The 18590-nt window shown below is 32.9% G+C and overlaps 1 protein-coding gene and 1 long non-coding RNA gene across 2 annotated transcripts; one reads left to right on the forward strand and one right to left on the reverse strand.

The window, feature by feature from the left end:
* Window positions 1–6238: 6238 nt before the first annotated feature.
* LOC134693192 (uncharacterized) lies at window positions 6239–13607 on the reverse strand. Its single transcript, XR_010102365.1, has 4 exons — window positions 13237–13607; window positions 12340–12528; window positions 7847–8003; window positions 6239–7016 (listed from the first exon to the last, which is right to left on the reverse strand). It is a non-coding gene; the product is annotated as an uncharacterized LOC134693192 (long non-coding RNA).
* A 2122-nt stretch (window positions 13608–15729) lies between these two features.
* Window positions 15730–17376, forward strand: LOC134692210 (uncharacterized). Its single transcript, XM_063552660.1, has one exon. It carries the CDS (start codon window positions 15730–15732, stop codon window positions 17374–17376), a length of 1647 nt encoding a protein of 548 aa, XP_063408730.1.
* Window positions 17377–18590: the final 1214 nt, after the last annotated feature.

Genomic DNA, 18590 nt, shown 5'->3' on the forward strand with positions numbered 1-18590 from the left:
TACTTACTTACTGTATCTAGGCACCACAGACAATATTTACAGACTGTATCTATAGGAACCAAAGACAATATTTACTGATTGTATCTAGGCACCATAGACAATACTTACGGACTGTATCTAGGCACCACACACAATACTTACGGACTGTATCTAGGAACCATAGACAATACTTACAGACTGAATATAGGAACCACAGACAATACTTACTGTATATAGGAACCTCAGACAATACTTACTGATTGTATCTAGGCACCACACACAATACTGACGGACTGTATCAAGGAACCACAGACAACATTTACAGACTGTATCTAGGAACCACAGACAAAACTTACTGATTGTATCTAGGCACCACAAACAATACTTACAGACTGTATCTAGGAACCTCAGACAATACTTCACAGACTGCAACTAAGAACCTCAGGAATAACTTACTTTCTGTATCTAGGCACCACAGACAATATTTACAGACTGTATCTAGGAACCAAAGACAATATTTACTGATTGTATCAAGGCACCTTAGACAATACTTATGGACTGTATCTAGGCACCACACACAATACTTACGGACTGTATCTTGGAACCACAGACAATACTTACAGACTGAATATAGGAACCACAGACAATACTTACTGTATATAGGAACCTCAGACAATACTTACTGATTGTATCTAGGCACCACACACAATACTGACGGACTGTATCTAGGAACCACAGACAACATTTACAGACTGTATCTAGGAACCACAGACAAAACTTACTGATTGTATCTAGGCACCACAGACAATACTTACAGACTGTATCTAGGAACCTCAGACAATACTTACAGACCGTATCTAGGTACCATATACAATACTTACTGATTGTATCTAGGCACCACAGACAAAACTTACGGACGGTTTCTAGGACCCACAGAACATATTTACAGACTGCAACTAAGAACTTCAGGCATTACTTACAGACTGTATCTAGGCACCACAGACAATATTTAAAGACTGTATCTAGGAACCACAGACAATACTTACTGATTGTATCTAGGAACCACATACAAAACTTACGGACTGTATCTAGGCACCACAGACAATATTTAAAGACTGTATCTAGGAACCACAGACAATACTTACTGATTGTATCTAGGAACCACATACAAAACTTACGGACTGTATCTAGGAACCACAGGCAATACTTACAGACTGTATTTAGAAACCATGGATAATACTTACAGACTGCAACTTCGAACCTCAGGCATCACTTACAGACTGTATCTAGGAACCACAAACAATACTTACAGACTGTATCTAGGAACCACAGACAATATTTACAGACTGTATATAGGAACCACAGACAATACTTACTGATTGTATCTAGGCACCACAGACAATACTTACAAACTGTATCTAATAACCTCAGACAATACTTACAAACTGCAACTAAGAACCTCATACATTACTTTGACTGTATCTAGGAACCACAGGCAATACTAACAGACTGTATCTAGGAACTTCAGACAATACTTACAGACTGTATCTAGGAACCACAGACAATACTTACAGACTGTATCTAGGAACCTCAGACAATACTTACAGACTGCAACTAAGAACCTCATACATAACTTTGACTGTATTTAGGAAACACAGGCGATACTTACAGAATGTATATAGGAACCTCAGACAATACTTACAGACTGCAACTAAGAAAATCAGACATTACTTACTGATTGTATCTAGGAACCACAGACATTACTTACTGATTGTATATAGGCACCACAGACAATACTTACGGACTGTATCTAGGAACCACAGACAATACTTACTGATTGTATCTAGGCACCACAGACAATTCTTACACTGTATCTAGGAACCACGGACAATACTTACAGACTGTGTCTAGGAACCACAGACAATATTTACAGACTGTATCTAGGAATCACAGACAATACCTACAGACTGTATCTAGGAACCACAGACAAAACTTACGGACTGTATCTAGGCACCACAGACAATATTTAAAGACTGTATCTAGAAACCACAGAAAAAACTTTCTGATTGTATCTAGGCACTACAGACAATACTTACGGACTGTATCTAGGAACCTCAGACAATACTTACAGGCTGTATCTAGGAACCTCAGACAATACTTACAGACGGCAATTCAGAACCTCAGGCATTACTTAGACTGTATCTAGGAACCACAGACAATACTTACAGACTGTGTCTAGGAACCACAAACAATACTTACAGAATGTATCTAGGAACCACAGACAATACTTACAGACTGTATCAAGGCACCACAGACAATACTTTCAGACTGTATCTAGGAACCGCAGACAATACTCACAGACTGTATCTAGGAACCTATGACAATACTTACAGACTACAACTAAGAAAATCAAACATTACTTACTGATTGTATCTAGGAATCATAGACAATACTTACAGACTGTATCTAGGAACCACAGACAATACTTACATACTGTATCTAGGAACCACAGACAATACTTACAGACTGAATCTAGAAACCACAGACAATACTTACAGAATATATTTTAGAACCTCAGACAATGCGTACCAGGGTTTGACATGGGTAAATTATTTCAATTCGCCTTAATTCATATTATATCATCTATATGTTTAACTCATTGTCTTGTGTTCATGCATTTTATCTTTCATTATCTCTATTTTACTTATTGTCTCATGTACATTTGCCTGTCATCTTTCATAATCTATTTTGAACTAAATTAGACTTATTGCTGTATATATGTGCTTGTATACATATAGTTAAAGTACATTTTTTAGGCAAACAACTCATATTTGACTTCTAAAAACACATAAGAGTGAACCGCTGAAATGTCTCACCTACTTTAATGATGACCATTGAGTTTATGAGTCATAGATTATGGTTTCAGTACAAGTATCACAGACAATTAACATTTCAGATCAATTCTGTCAGATTCACATGCACACCTAACAATAATTCCATACACCAAATATAGTTGACACATTGCTTTGAAGTATTTGATAAAAGACCAAAACACTTAACATTGATCAATGAATCATGAAAATTAGATCAAGGTCAGATGAAACCTGCAAGACTGACATGTATCCCTTACAATCATAACATATACACAACATATACTTGACCTACTACTTCCAGTATTTTAGATATGGATCAAATCACAGAACTTTAACATAAAATGAGGTCAAGGTCAGAAGAAACCTGTCTGACTGAAATGTAGACATTGCAAGGAACCCCTATGCCAAATTAAGTTATCCTATTACTCTAAATATGCAGAAATTTACATGACAATCATTGTTCTTTCTATAAGCGGATGCTGAATCATAAAAATGAGGTTAAGGGCAATGCACATTAGACAGACTATCCATATAAATAGAAGAAGCTTCTTCTATTTATATGGATAGTCAACCTTCATATGGATTGAAACAAGTGCCTGTGATTTGAATATTTGAAAATACATTCAGACTAGATCTACGAACCTGATACTGTGAAGATCTTAGAACCACAGACAATACATACATAGATACAAGTAGACCATTTCTAATAAACCCATATAATTCAAACAGATTGTATCCTGTCAAATCTAGTTTTACTTGGTAAAATTAGTCAAGTCATCACTTAATAAATAAATTCACAAATGCTTAGCAAAGATATTAAGTCCAATTCAGGGTTTATATTGCACTCAATTATTCCTTCTGTAAACAGGACATGTGACTTTGAATATGACAGTACTTGTACAACGTGTTGAAACAATTTTCTCTTTTGCTTTCTATCTTTTGCTGTTTTATTTTCTATATGATGCAAGTTACATTTATACGCCATCTCTATAATTGGTCCGAGACCACAATTGTCGTCCCTTGATTTTCGTTGTTCATGAATATAGTCCCTAGTGTTAACAGTGGGTTACTTGCCATTAATTTTTATACCCCTTCCAAATTTATTTCTCCATGTTTAATGCCTCAAATTGTAAGAAGGGGGTGGAATTACACTGTAAAAAAATTTGGGTTCAAAATTTTACAGGAAAGTAGTGATTTGGTCCAGCTGAAAAAGGTTAAAAATAGCACTTTGGAAGCTGTCAAAAGATTTAAAGACACCCTAAACACAAAATTGTCCATATTTTGAGTTAGAGGCGATGAAGTTTTCTATAATTTTGATATAATTTGTCCCAAAAATAGTACAACACACTGTAAAAATTTCATTGAGAAAGCGCAGGTGTGATTTTTTAAATTTTTATTTATGTTCTAAAAGAAATGCACTACGAATTAATTGTGTTCTCGGACCAATTGGAACAGGTTTCATTTTGATGTGCATATTGGATAAAATCAAATCAATCAAAACTTAATTTTGTTCTTTATTATAAAACTTTCATTTTTTTTCTAAATTTGTATTTAGGTTAATGAATGCAGTAGCATAAATACCTGAATAAAGTTTATACAACATTTAAAGAAAATTATCTATACATTAGTGACATGCATACAGCACAGTTTATATGTATCATGCATTATATTATGGTATAAAACAAAATAGACAAAAAGGTATTCAAACTACCATAAAATATAGAGCAAGAGGTCACAAGAGGTTTTGAGGGTTGTTTTGTTAAATAGAAAGACTAATTCAATAAGCATTTTTATTATATAATATAGACCACACTAATTAATTAAGAAGTTTACCATTTTCAAAAATTGATAATGCACAAGCAATTTATTTTAGAAGAGACAATATTTAATGAATTTCTTTTATACATTTGATAATTGTAAATTCCTTGATAATGACTTATTGACTTTCACTCTTGTAACTCTGAATCCTTTGACTCAATCTTTCTGTTTTTCAACACACAACATCAACAATCAACAAGCATAAAATATTAAATATTAAATATGTTTATCATAAATTTAATTAAAATCATTTGCAAAAATGAATTATTAGCATATAATTATCATTATAGTCCAGTCAATTAAGCCAAAATTGGACCCTAACCTCAAAGTAATTGCAACAGAAGACTTTAAAGTTTTAAACTTAAGCATTATACCCCAAAAAAAAAAACAGAAAAAAGTCCAACAAAATATAACTTGAGGAAGACTATAAAAATATAAAGATTTTATAATTCCTATGGAGATTTGCATTACAATGGGAGATAACTCTGCCAAAAAGGCAGAATATCAATAAAAATTGATTCAAAATTATAACTTTACGGCTTCTATACAGCAGAATGTATTGATTCTTGATACTTTAGCTGACCTTCGAGTATAAAAAACAACTCTAAATGTGTATCATATCAAGCTTCAACCAAGATTCCGTAATTCATAGTTGACCATTTATTAAAAAATTTAATATGTCAAGGTAAAGAACCTCAAATTTAATAAATTAAGCAAAAATAATTAAGCATAGGTTTTTCTTTTTGTGGTTTAAATATAGATTCTACCACTGCATCGAGAGTAATACAATATTTATCCATTCCAGACAGTTAAATTTTCAAATTTAAAACACGAGGCTTGCCCGAGCGTTTTGAATATTTAAAATTCAACTGTCGAGAGTGGATAAATATCGTATTACACGAGATTTGGTGGTGGAATCTGTTTCTCTAATGATTTTCTAACATTATGAAGGCAAACTTATTCCTTCATTTCCAATGATCTGCAAAAAGATGTGTTCTTTCTATGTGACGACATCAGGTATGGTCGCCTTTTTTCATGTCGTCACAATAGGAATTTCAGAGGAGAGCAAGAAAATTTGACGTCATAATCAGATTTTAACCAATGAAGTACTGAGATCAAACGAACCACATGTTGATTAATTTTTTTTTTAATAAAATGGGTGCAGAAAGGGATAAATTGACGAAGAATTAGAGAAGTCTTTTTAAACAAAGTAGATGCTGAAAAAAGATATAATACCAAATTTTCACATTATTTTTTCAAAATGGTCACAAAGCCACAAATTTGCAATTTCTTTAATGAAAAATGTGCAAAAACAATAGAAATACCTATAACACTTTGGTTTTGTACATTTCAAGTGCGGGAGATGATATAATACAGTCAAATACGAACTAATAACCCAATTAAAATATCATGCTTTACATGAATTTTAGGAAAATCAACAAAAAACTGACAAAAAAGACTCATTTTGCTGAGTTATCTTTCCTTTTCAATGTTGGAAATTAAAATTGCTGATTTTGAGTTTTCCTCAAGTTAGATTCTATTGGACCTTTTTCTGTGTATATCTGTATATCTGTATATCTGGAGCTTAATTTTATATAGATTAGAACTGAAACATTTTCTGTTGCAATTAGTTTGAGGTCAAACCTTAGATTGACTGGATAAGTTTTGACTGGACTATTATGTATGTTTTTCTGTATTTACAACATTTAAAAATCACATTGTGAGGTAAATTGAAAATTCTCTATGCAACGAAGAAAATCTCAATTGAAAAATGAGATTAAAAACTAACCAAAATTATACAAAAAGAATCACTGATGTGACAGTTTCAAGTTTTTTTGTATGAAGTCTTCCTAATTTTTTGTATTATGTATGCCAATATTATCTTTTTTTTTTAGAGGCATCCATAGTAGACAGTCCTTATGGTTTTTTTTTTTCAAAACTAAATATAATGTGGGGAGGGATTAATACTACACATAACAAGAAGTAAAAAACATATATGCATGTCTGAGTTATCCAAGGATGACATCTTAATCTTATGTAATAAAAAAAATACAAAGAAAGGAACCTTACTAAAAACTTCAAATAGTTGTCCTTGGTACTCAAGTAGGAACAGGTATAAAAAAAACCAACAACATCTATAACATATCTTAAAAGGAGTAATTACAAAACAGATATATAAAAAAAATACATTTCCAGAATTTTACATTACTCTATAACCATCATAGTGGTAAAACATTAACAAAAACTAAAAACTAAGTACAATAAAACCAGTCTTCTCTGTTCTTTAAAATTGTTCTTGTCCTTCACTCTTTGACACTAGTATTGGAACTTGAAGTCTTGATCAACCTAAAATAGAATTGCTTTCATGTAAATTCACAAATATGGTTCAATTATTGAAATAAACATTCATTTAAAATGAACAAAAATATAAACTTTGAACTGTTTTGATCATAGTTCTACCAGATGGCTGGCTTTTCGAATGATATAATAAACTCAAATTGGAATGGTGTCTTTTTCTGATCTTCCTGTTTGGGTATGGTGCAAAACATACCTTTTTGTTTTAAAAATATTTTAACAAGTAATGTTCATTATACTGCTGGAACATCTTTAGCTTGAAAAGGTAGATCAAACTATGAAAAAACTAAGTGTGATTTAAATTTATAAAAACAAAAAACGTTTAGAATCAAGGGCAGATAATTACATTTATTTGATAGGTCAATTGGTGTTTTGTTTTTAGGGACAGACAGACAGACAGGGTCATTTCTATATTCACCTAAAAACTTTGTTGGGTGTTTTCAACATTAGTTTCATAAAGAACAAGATTTTACCATGGCAGAGGGGTTTAAACAATAATCTACAATAGATTTAGCATACAGTACAGTGTAACAATTATATAAAAAATATTTCATTAATTTTTTTGAATTTAGATCAGGTATCTGCATGTTAAAGACACCCTTATAGATTTCGAAAAAGAGCAGGTTGATGCCCCTACAAGAGCATACATATAAAGGGATTAATATTTAGTTGCAAAACTTGTTTCCCAATACACTATAAATAAATATGTTTAAACTAAACTAAGGTATCTTCTTATTTTGAAATCAAAGGAAAGACAACAAAAAACAAGAACTAAGAAGACCATAAATGTTGATTTTTTGTTCATGATACAATAAACATACCTGACATTTATATCCATCACCGACAGCAAATGGCTCAAGGTGAAGGATTTCCTTAGTTGCAAGTATTCATATTTTAGTGTTTTATTTTGCTTTCAACTCCATTGTTAGAAATTACTGAGACATTTATTCTGTTATTTCTGTCAGCTTAAACCCATCTCTGAAAAAGATATTCATTACATGCAATATATGCCAAGTTTACATTGTTTTATATGTTTATAATGAACTGAGAGACACATCAAAGTATTTTACATGCAATATATTCCCAGTATAAATTGATTTCAAGGTTTACAATAAACTGAGAGTCACATGCATCTCATTACAATATTTCCCAGTATGAATTGTTTTGAAGTTTGATTTGAATAGACTAATAGTCACATCATCTCAGTATTTTATATGCAATATATCTCCAGTATAAATTGTTTAATAGGTTTATAGATGACCCATAGTCACATCTCAGTTTTATAAATGCAATATTTGCATGTTATAAATTGTTTTCTATGTTAAAAGAAGACCAATAGTCACATCTCAGTATTTTACATGCAATATTTGCCTGGTGTAAATTGTTTTTAGGTTTATAGAACGCATAAATTGTTTTCTATGTTAATAGAAGACCAATAGTCACATCTCAGTATTTCACATGCAATATTTGCCTGGTGTAAATTGTTTTTAGGTTTATAGAACCCATAAATTGTTTTCTATGTTAATAGAAGACCAATAGTCACATCTCAGTATTTCACATGCAATATTTGCCTGGTGTAAATTGTTTTCTATGTTTATAGAAGACCCATAGTCACATCTCAGTTTTTTTACATGCAATAATAGCCCAGTATAAATCGTTTTCTATGTTTATAGAATACCCATAGCCATAGTTACATCTCAGTATTTTACATGCAATATTTGTCTGGTATAAATTGTTTACTAGGTTTAAAGGAGACCCATAGTCACATTTCGGTATTTTAAATGCAATATTTGCCTGTTGTTTATTGTTTTCTATGTTTATAGGAGACCCATAGCCATAGTCACATTTCAGTATTTTACATGCAATATTTGCCCAGTATAAATGGTTTTCTAGGTTTGAAGGAGACCCATAGTCACATCTCAGTATTTTACATGCAATATTTGCCCAGTATAAATTGTTTTCCAGGTTTGAAGGAGACCCATAGTCACATCTCAGTATTTTACATGCAATATTTGTCTGGTAAAAATTGTTAACTAGGTTTGAAGGAGACCCATAGTCACATCTCAGTATTTTACATGCAATATTTGCCCAGTATAAATTGTTTTCCAGGTTTGAAGGAGTGACCCATAGTCACATCTCAGTATTTAACATGCAATATTTGTCTGGTATAAATTGTTTTCCAGGTTTGAAGGAGACCCATAGTCACATCTCAGTATTTTACATGCAATATTTGCCCAGTATACTAGTAAATTGTTTTCCAGGTTTGAAGGAGACCCATAGTCACATCTCAGTATTTTACATGCAATATTTGTCCGGTATAAATTGTTTTCCAGGTTTGAAGGAGACCCATAGTCACATCTCAGTATTTTACATGCAATATTTGCCCAGTATAAATTGTTTTCCAGGTTTGAAGGAGACCCATAGTCACATCTCAGTATTTTACATGCAATATTTGTCTGGTATAAATTGTTTTCCAGGTTTGAAGGAGACCCATAGTCACATCTCAGTATTTTACATGCAATATTTGCCCAGTATAAATGGTTTTCTAGGTTTGAAGGAGACCCATAGTCACATCTCAGTATTTTACATGCAATATTTGTCTGGTATAAATTGTTTACTAGGTTTGAAGGAGACCCATAGTCACATCTCAGTATTTTACATGCAATATTTGTCTGGTATAAATTGTTTTCCAGGTTTGAAGGAGACCCAAAGTCACATCTCAGTATTTTACATGCAATATTTGCCCAGTATAAATGGTTTTCTAGGTTTGAAGGAGACCCATAGTCACATCTCAGTATTTTACATGTAATATTTGCGTGGTGTAAATTGTTTTCTAGTTTTATAGATGACCCATAGCCATAGTCACATCTCAGTATTTTACCTGCAATATTGCCCAGTATAAATGGTTTTCTAGGTTTGAAGGAGACCCATAGTCACATCTCGGTATTTTACATGCAATATTTGTCCGGTATAAATTGTTTTCTAGGTTTATAGATGACCCATAGTCTCATCTTAGTATTTTTACATGCAATATTTGCCCAGTAAAAATTGTTTTCTATGTTTATAGAAGACCCATAGCCATAGTCACATCTCAGTATTTTACATGCAATATTTGCCCAGTATAAATTGTTTTCTAGATTTATAAATGACCCATAGTCACATCTCAGTATTTTACATGCAATATTTGACCAGTATGAATTGTTTTCTAGTTTTAAAAGAGATCCAGTCACATCTCAGAATTTTAAATACATTATTTGCCTGGTATAAATTGTTTTCTATGTTTACAGGTGACCAATTGTCACATATCAGTATTTTACATGCAATATTTGCCCAGTATAAATTGTTTTCCAGGTTTGAAGGAGACCCATAGTCACATCTCAGTATTTTACATGCAATATTTGCCTGGTATAAATTTTTTCTAGGTTTATAGGAGACTCATAGTCACATCTCAGTCTATAAACTGCAATATATAGAGAATAATACATGGCAAAATCCGTATCATATGTAGTATCATCCCGAGACATCAATATCAGCCCAAGGGCCTTTTTGCCATGTATTATACGCTTTATCATATATTTCAACCGAAGAGTATTATATTATATAAAATGTTTTCTGATCCATAGCACTGGGTTACCTTTAGTTCTACTTTGGTTTTGTTTCAAAGGCCTTAAAAGAACTGCTCAATTACTTATCCGAAGCGAAGCACCTTACAATTTGCGTGCTGTTGTTTTAACAAAATATTTTGTTTATTATTGTATTTATTTGTGTGTTTTGTACTTTTTATAGTTGCATTAAGTGTGCCAAAAATATGAAAACTTGACGTTCGTGACGTCACATACCAGACGATGATGTCATTCCAAAAATTGACATATTTTGAAGAAAATTTTTCTTGTGTAAAATAAAATAAAACTGACTTTATGTATAAAAAAAAAAAAAAAAAAAAAAAAAAAAGGTATGCGATTAAGGGTGCACATCAAAGTTGCGCGATATGGATTAAACAGCAGGCTATTTATCACATATGCAAAACTACTGTTTTTACTACTAAACATATGATAATATGCTGTACAGCTTCTTTATGTCAGGAGACCAAATTAAAAATTAAGAATTTTAAGATTTATTTTTAGCGGATTAATTATTTATATAATAATGTTGTGTTTTACATTGACTATGCGAAAATAGTACCCAGGGTGAGATACAATAGTGCACGACCCAAAGGGTCACTATCCCTATGTCGAGCTTTCTGCAACAAAAGTTGCAGGCTCGACAAAAATAGGCAAATGCAAAGGATCTGTAACATGCATGAACTGCAAACATGGAAACGTTAAAAATATTACGTTTTTTGTCACGTGAGATAGCAAATGTCACCTTCGGCTAGAGTACCTCAATATGATTCAGATATACAATAAAACAAATATTTAATTTCAAATGTCCGTTTGTTCATCTTATCCATCTACTAGTTAAATTGTAATACATGAACATTTTTGTAATAACATTTTGTAAAACTAAAAAATAAAGATTGTGATAAATGTTTGTTTAAACCCATATAATCCAATAATATGTATGGTCAGCTCATACTGGACCATACTAGTATTCTCACAGGTCCAACCGTAACGCATATAAAAACTATACGGTCCAAATACTCATATGGTCTGGAACATGATATATACATATATATATATATAATATTTTCATACGCTTTATCAAGAGTATATATCATGTATATGATTGCTTTCTGATCCATAGAACCTGGGTTACCTTCATTTTTTCTTTTCTATTGTTTTAAAAGCTTTAAAAGAACTGCTCAATTACTCATCAGAAGTACGTGGGTTACCTTACAATTTGTGTGCTGTTGTTTTAAAAAAATAAATTGTGTTTTTTGTGTGTTTTGTATGGTATTTCATGGAGTTCTTTTTTTTATATTTGCATTTCATGACTGTCAGAAATATGAAAATTTGACCTTTGTGACGTCACATTCCAAACAATGATGTCAGTCAATAAATTGTGTCACGCCAGAATGACCGTAACGTTCATTTAGGACCCATTTTGAGGAAAAATGTTCTGAAGAAGCTTGCATGAATTAATACAGTGTTTATCATGTAACCAGGTGCTCCACAGGGCACAGCTTTATACGACCCCAGAGGTCATTCCCTGAACAGTTGCGCATCAAAATTAATGTGTAATGTTTCATCAATATAAGCAGATCAGAGGGGTTGCACTTGCAAAAAGGATGGACATACAGAGGAATGACAGAGGGGTTAACTACAAGTCTCCGGCACATATTCCATTCATATAATATTAGACATTATTTTCATACCTTAATATCAAAGGTGGTCTTAGTTTTGTCTCCTTTTGCACGCACAAGAAGTCTCACTACTTCAGCATAGGTCATCTTTGATGAACTAGATGTTGTATCAGATGGTGAAGTTGCAATCCCGATTATGAAGTGTTCTTACTGGGTCTTCTGTCATTTCCATTGGTACAACTTGCTTCAGGTTGATATTCCCTAGAATAAAAAAGCTTCTCAACCTTTTCTGAAGTTTGTAAATCATATATATATCTAAAAAAATATAATCTGTATACAAAAGTTTGTGGGATCAGCCATAGATTTGGCAATTTTCCATTTAATAATAAAGGAGCATAAGTACAGGTTACTCAAGAACAGTAACAGTGATGCAGTTCAAATTTTACCTTGATCTGTGCTGAAACTACTATGTGTACTATATATATATAGTTATTAGTAGTCTAGTTCAGATCTATGTTTTGTGGTAACAAGCAGTGTATAAGTTTTATTGTTGTAACAAACTAAAGTTAGAGACTAGAAAAGAAAGATTTTTTGCATAATAAAGGGGCATAACTTACGAATGGTCAAAGTGATGCCACTCAATTTCAAATTAAATTGATCACTATCATCAATCAGTGTTTTGTGAAAAAAAGAATTGTGTGAAACTTAAGTAAGAAAATTAAAAACCAATTTCTGTACAGACAGACATATATGGATGGAGAACATTGTGACAACAGTAGAAGTTAATGCCTCTTCTACTAGCGTTTGGGCATTAAAAAAAGTTATAATTGTCCTAACTTTCCAACTTTTCAAAATGCCCATGGTGGTTGAATATGTAAGATGGCTCTTACAGCCCTAAAAAACATTCAAGGGGGCATTCAAATGCATTTTAATGTTGGTTTTTAGCTTCTTCATGCTATCAATACCTACCATGCCTATCATGCCTATAGCCTTTGTAATATTAACAGTTTTCAGGGCCGTAACTACATATGACTGAGGAAGGGGAGGCAGTTGCCTCCCCTGAATTTTCTACACCTGCAAAATTTCAAGTAATAAAATGAAATATTGACAATATGTACACGAAGAATTTCAATTTATATTATAAACAACACAAGTTTACAGTTTAACAATGTTATCATGATACGTGATATGTGTAATTTTTCGGATTTTTGATCGATAGTGAAACGTTTCAGTATTTGTTTGGAATTTTTTTTCCTGTGGCCGTCTGTCTGTTATTAAGTATTCGTACGAGAACACATATTAAACTTTGTTTTTTGACAATTTTGAATAAACCTTAACTGTTCACATTTATTCAGAACTCAATTAAGCATAGGAAGTTCCCTTTGTACTGTGAATCTTTAATAATATCGGAAATTCGTAACCAGCTGAATCAGCAGTTGGATCATTTATTTTTATCGTTTCCTGATCGTATGAGAACATAATGGTCAATGTCTTTAAAATATTTAAACACTCCCATTCGTTGTAGCAGGGACTTTCTATACTAAGTATACTAGTATAGAAAGTCCCTGGTTGTAGTTATATACATGTACATGTCTGTTCAGCTTTCAACAATATTGAAATTCAGGGTCCTCGATAAAAAAATATAACTTGCGTTCTATGATCTTGCTGTATATGTTTTTTCTAACTTATCAGTTTTATTTCTAACAACAAGATTTTTAATTAAGGAATGACTGACATATTTTTTCTGTCTATGAAAAAATAACATAAAAAGTTTGGTGCACACTGAATAACGCGAGTAGAGGGTTATTTAACAGTGAGCACCACATTTTTTATGTTATTTCGAAAAGACAGAAAAAATATTAGTCATTTCTTATAATTTAATTCTAAATTCCATTTTAAACCGTAGAAAACCATGATAAAATGTTGATGACGTCATAGTCACATGACTAAATTATGTCTATGGGCTCATAACAAAATAACGGTCAGCCAATCAGAAGACATGTTACGTCCAAAATTAAATTATATGTATACAGATAATAATAGTCCATTTGCCAATTACAGATTTGATTCTGTAATTACACACTTTTTAAACAAATTACTTTCCTTTGTCAATTGTAGACTGGTTCCAATGACAGTGCATTGAAGTATGATGAATTGAAAGTGATGTATTGGCGGTTGAACTAATTTTTCACAATAATAATTTTTTATGTCAAAAGTATTTAGTTTAACAACAAATTAATGTATATAAATTAAAAGATTTGAAAACATTTTAAAGATTACTCACATTACACTCAGATAAATTTGCTGTTCTGCTAGCTCTCCATTATAAATGAAAATTAATGTCCCTCATAAGGGAGACAACTGGAAGAGGTATCTCTAATAACAGGGTCAATAACAGGAATTGACAAATGGCCTATTGTCTGCATAAAAATTGCTTCTGGCAACGGAACCGGCAATACTGATGTGTTTAAAAGAAAGGAAATTGAAGGAAAACGGGTCATTTAAGCCATTTCAATTTGAGAAAAAAATCCGCGTTCACAAGGTATTTAATGTTAATAATGATAGGTCAAAGTACAGCCTTCAAGACAGAGCCTTGGCTCACCTCGAACAGCAATCTCAGCTTGTTTTTGTATAAAAATTGTTTCCAGGTTCAAGCAATACCGATGTTTCTTAAAGTAAGGAAATCGAAGGAAAAAGGGTAACTTTTAGCCATTTTAATGAGAGATCCTGTATTCTGATATGAATGAGAGAAAAAAATCTGCCTCATTTGGCGGCCTCCAAACCCCTGCCTCCCCTGATTTCAAACCCTAGTTTTGTTTAAAATTGCGGACAAAATTACTCTTTCATCTTAAGTGGTAAAATAAGAAAAATCACACCATATACATCTAATGGACATCATGATCTTCTATACAATAATAAATTGTCACCGTACAAATAATTGTGGCAGGAACATATATATAATGAAGAATCTACAGTATGTAGTCAATAGTGCGTTGACTTTTATAACCTTAGTGAGTTCTTAAGGGAATGAAAGACACCTGCTCAGTTTGTCAAGAACCTGATAACAGAGATCATAACACGCTCGTTTGTCATTTATCTGCGCTACCACCATGTGGCTAATAATAATATCTTGTTTATTTTGGGGCATCCCAGTTACCAGTATTAACATTTGCAATTTCCTATACCTATAAATGGTCAATTTCATTAGCGAAACGTTGAATTTGTATCTCGCCAAGGTGACGATGGCTCCAACCAGTTCCTTCTGTGCGAGGCTATAGATGGAACGGCGGCACAGTTTAATTTAAATAGATGAGACAAATGAAACTTTTATATTTATATATACCTTTTCTACCTTTATCGTAGAGATCTAAAATAAAATATAAACCGGAGTGTGAAAACATTGATCCTGCAAGAATAAGCCAAACTGAAGAAGAACAATATTCATGTAGGAGTTGCTCTATCATGGACATGGACGTGGTAAATATATCAACAAGAAGCAACAACTCAATTATAGATACAGAAGAAACAATACCAAAGTTACTTCTAGATGAACAAAGCGTGACAGAGGATTATAGCGAAATAGGCCATATAGTTAAAAATATGCCAGAATATACATCTAAAGACAGTCCAACTAGAACGCAGATCACGAAGGAAGAAACAAGAAATTCTAACACAGAAGTACCAGACATGGTAGAAATGAACAAAACGGCTTCATACAAACAGCAAAGCCAAATGGTTCAGCACAGCAGGAATGAACAAATAGAAAATGTAGATGAGCCAAAAAACATCAAGGCAAAACCGAAAAGGCAATATAAGTGCAAAAATGTAAATGAAACTACCCAACAGCTTGAAGATCAATTAGCACAATGCAGAGCAAGAATAGTCATAATGGAAGATACCAATAGAGACTATAGAAACACAATCAATCTACTTAGGATGCAATCAGAAGAAAGCACTATTGACAAAAGTAACTTAAATGCCTACCAGCCAAAGTGTGACTGTAGCAACAACTTGCAGGAACAGACTATAAACAAAGTCGATATGATGCTGAACAACTTCAGGTTAGAAATGGAAAATAGAGACCTAAGAATAAAACATCAAATGGAGATGAACGAATTAAGAAACAAACTGCAAATAATGGAATTACAGAAAGAAGTAGGAATGTGGCAAAGACCAGGAAGTCATGAATATTATCCTTATAATCAGAATATTGACAATACTAGGAACTCAAACCAACATCAAATGAGTGATCAGCACTCTGGTGCACAGCTTATAAATCAGCAATCCAGGATTCCTAACCAAGCCAATCCACTATTCATGACACCTATGGCACCTCCACACTATAGCCAAATACCAACAGAGCAGAGCAGAATAAATCCTGGCCATATTCAAGCGCCAATGTACTACAATAACAGAATACAGGCTATACCTGTAAATAGCCAAAGTAGCCACCATTATCCTGGCTATAGAAGTATACATGTACCAACTGGCAGTATCAACACTAACATGATACAAAATGCACATTTATACAGACAGCAATATAGGATGACTCCACAACCTATACCACAAAATATAGATCAACACCAAGGATATAGTCAGCAACAGACAAACAGAAAGGAACAAAGTCAAAGAAACATCAATAAAAGAGTTTATGACCAAAGAACAAGCATGCCAGTAATAGCTAAACAAAGTCATGCAAAAGAACTTGAAAGACAAAAACAATTGCAACAACTAACAAATCAGGATGATAATACTAACCAAATAGACAAAGAACCAACAAAAGAAGCTAGAATGACCATCAATCTGACAAATTCAGCTGCCGCCAAAAATAATGAAGCCAAAGCACATACAGAAGTAAGCCATCAAGTAGATGTCATGCCCAGAACTGGTCTTATAACAACGGCTTCTAGTGGGGACGCCCCGCTGGAAGCGGACTGCCATCAGAAGTTCCCCTCTCAAAGGGGGGCCAATGTTGGTGGTCCTAAGCATCTAAAGGGACTAGTTCAGGCTGACAATCTAGAAACAAAAGAAGATGGGAATAGAAAGAAACCAAACCATTTTTTAGGCAGTGGCCGATCAAACAAGATAAAAGGGAGGATATCATTATAGGTACACTCAATGTACAAAATGTGAAATCAAATGCCCTCTATATCAAAAACTTGTTAAGGGATGTACATGTGCTATGCATTCAAGAACACTGGCTTTTCAATGCGGAAAAGAAAATCATAGCTGAAATTACTGAAAATAGCGGATACATAGCTAAAAGTGTTGATGATAATGATGATCCTGATTTCAACATATCAATGAAAAGGGGATATGGTGGAGTAGCCATAATCTGGAAAAAAGAAATTAATGAAAATATAAAGGAACTGATAGACGGTGGAAATAGAATACAAGCCATACATATTCAACAAGGAGACAAACCAATATGTCTTATAAATGTATATATGCCATCAGATAGCAAAAATGCAGACATCGAATACAAAGACACATTGGCTCAAATTGATGAAATGATAGAGAAATATAAAGACACACACGAAATTATAGTATGTGGAGACATGAACGGGTCCCTGGATAGAAGCTCGACACCTCATGATAAAATCCTTAAGACTTTCTGCAAGGAAAAATGTATAGGAAATACTGAGAAATGCCCAGTAAAAGAGACATTTTATCACCAGAATGGTATGTCGAAAGGACAAATTGATTACTTCCTCTTCAAAAGTAACTCTGAAATCATCAACAAAATCAGACAAATTGATGTCCTTGATACTGACCCAGAGAATACCTCGGACCATGTACCTGTTATCTTGACACTGAACAGCCAACTGAAAAAAGTCAGGGAAAAAGCAACAACTATCATAGCAAAACCTAAATGGACTGACTGCGACCATCAAATTTATAAGGAAGTCATCAATAAAGAACTTCCAAAACTCATGCAAAAATCAAAAGGAATTATTGAGAAAGATATAAAAAAATCTAGAAAAACTGCTACATAAAGCCGGAGAAGCAGCAATCCCAAAGTATAGAAGAAAAATCAAAATCAAATCAAAGGGAAAGGCGATATGGAATGAACAAATAGATAAGGCATCAAAGCAATCAAAAAATGCATTTAAAGTTTGGAGGCAACATGGAGCACCTCAAGAAAGAAGTAATGAGCTCAAAATCAAAATGACAGCTGCAAAGAGAATACTTCGAAAAGCACAAAGACAAGCTTATGCCTCGCAGAGAGAATCAACAGCGGGAAAAATTATGAAAGCTTCAAACTCAGATACAAAACTTTTTTACAAGCTTATCAACATGCAAAGAAAAACACCACTTATTAA

Source organism: Mytilus trossulus, chromosome 12 (assembly GCF_036588685.1).
Source record: "Mytilus trossulus isolate FHL-02 chromosome 12, PNRI_Mtr1.1.1.hap1, whole genome shotgun sequence".
NCBI lineage: Eukaryota > Metazoa > Mollusca > Bivalvia > Mytilida > Mytilidae > Mytilus > Mytilus trossulus.

Excerpts from the sequence above, each read along its gene's own strand:
- LOC134692210 (XM_063552660.1), top strand. The coding sequence starts at position 15,730 with ATGGACATGGACGTGGTAAATATATCAACAAGAAGCAACAACTCAATT.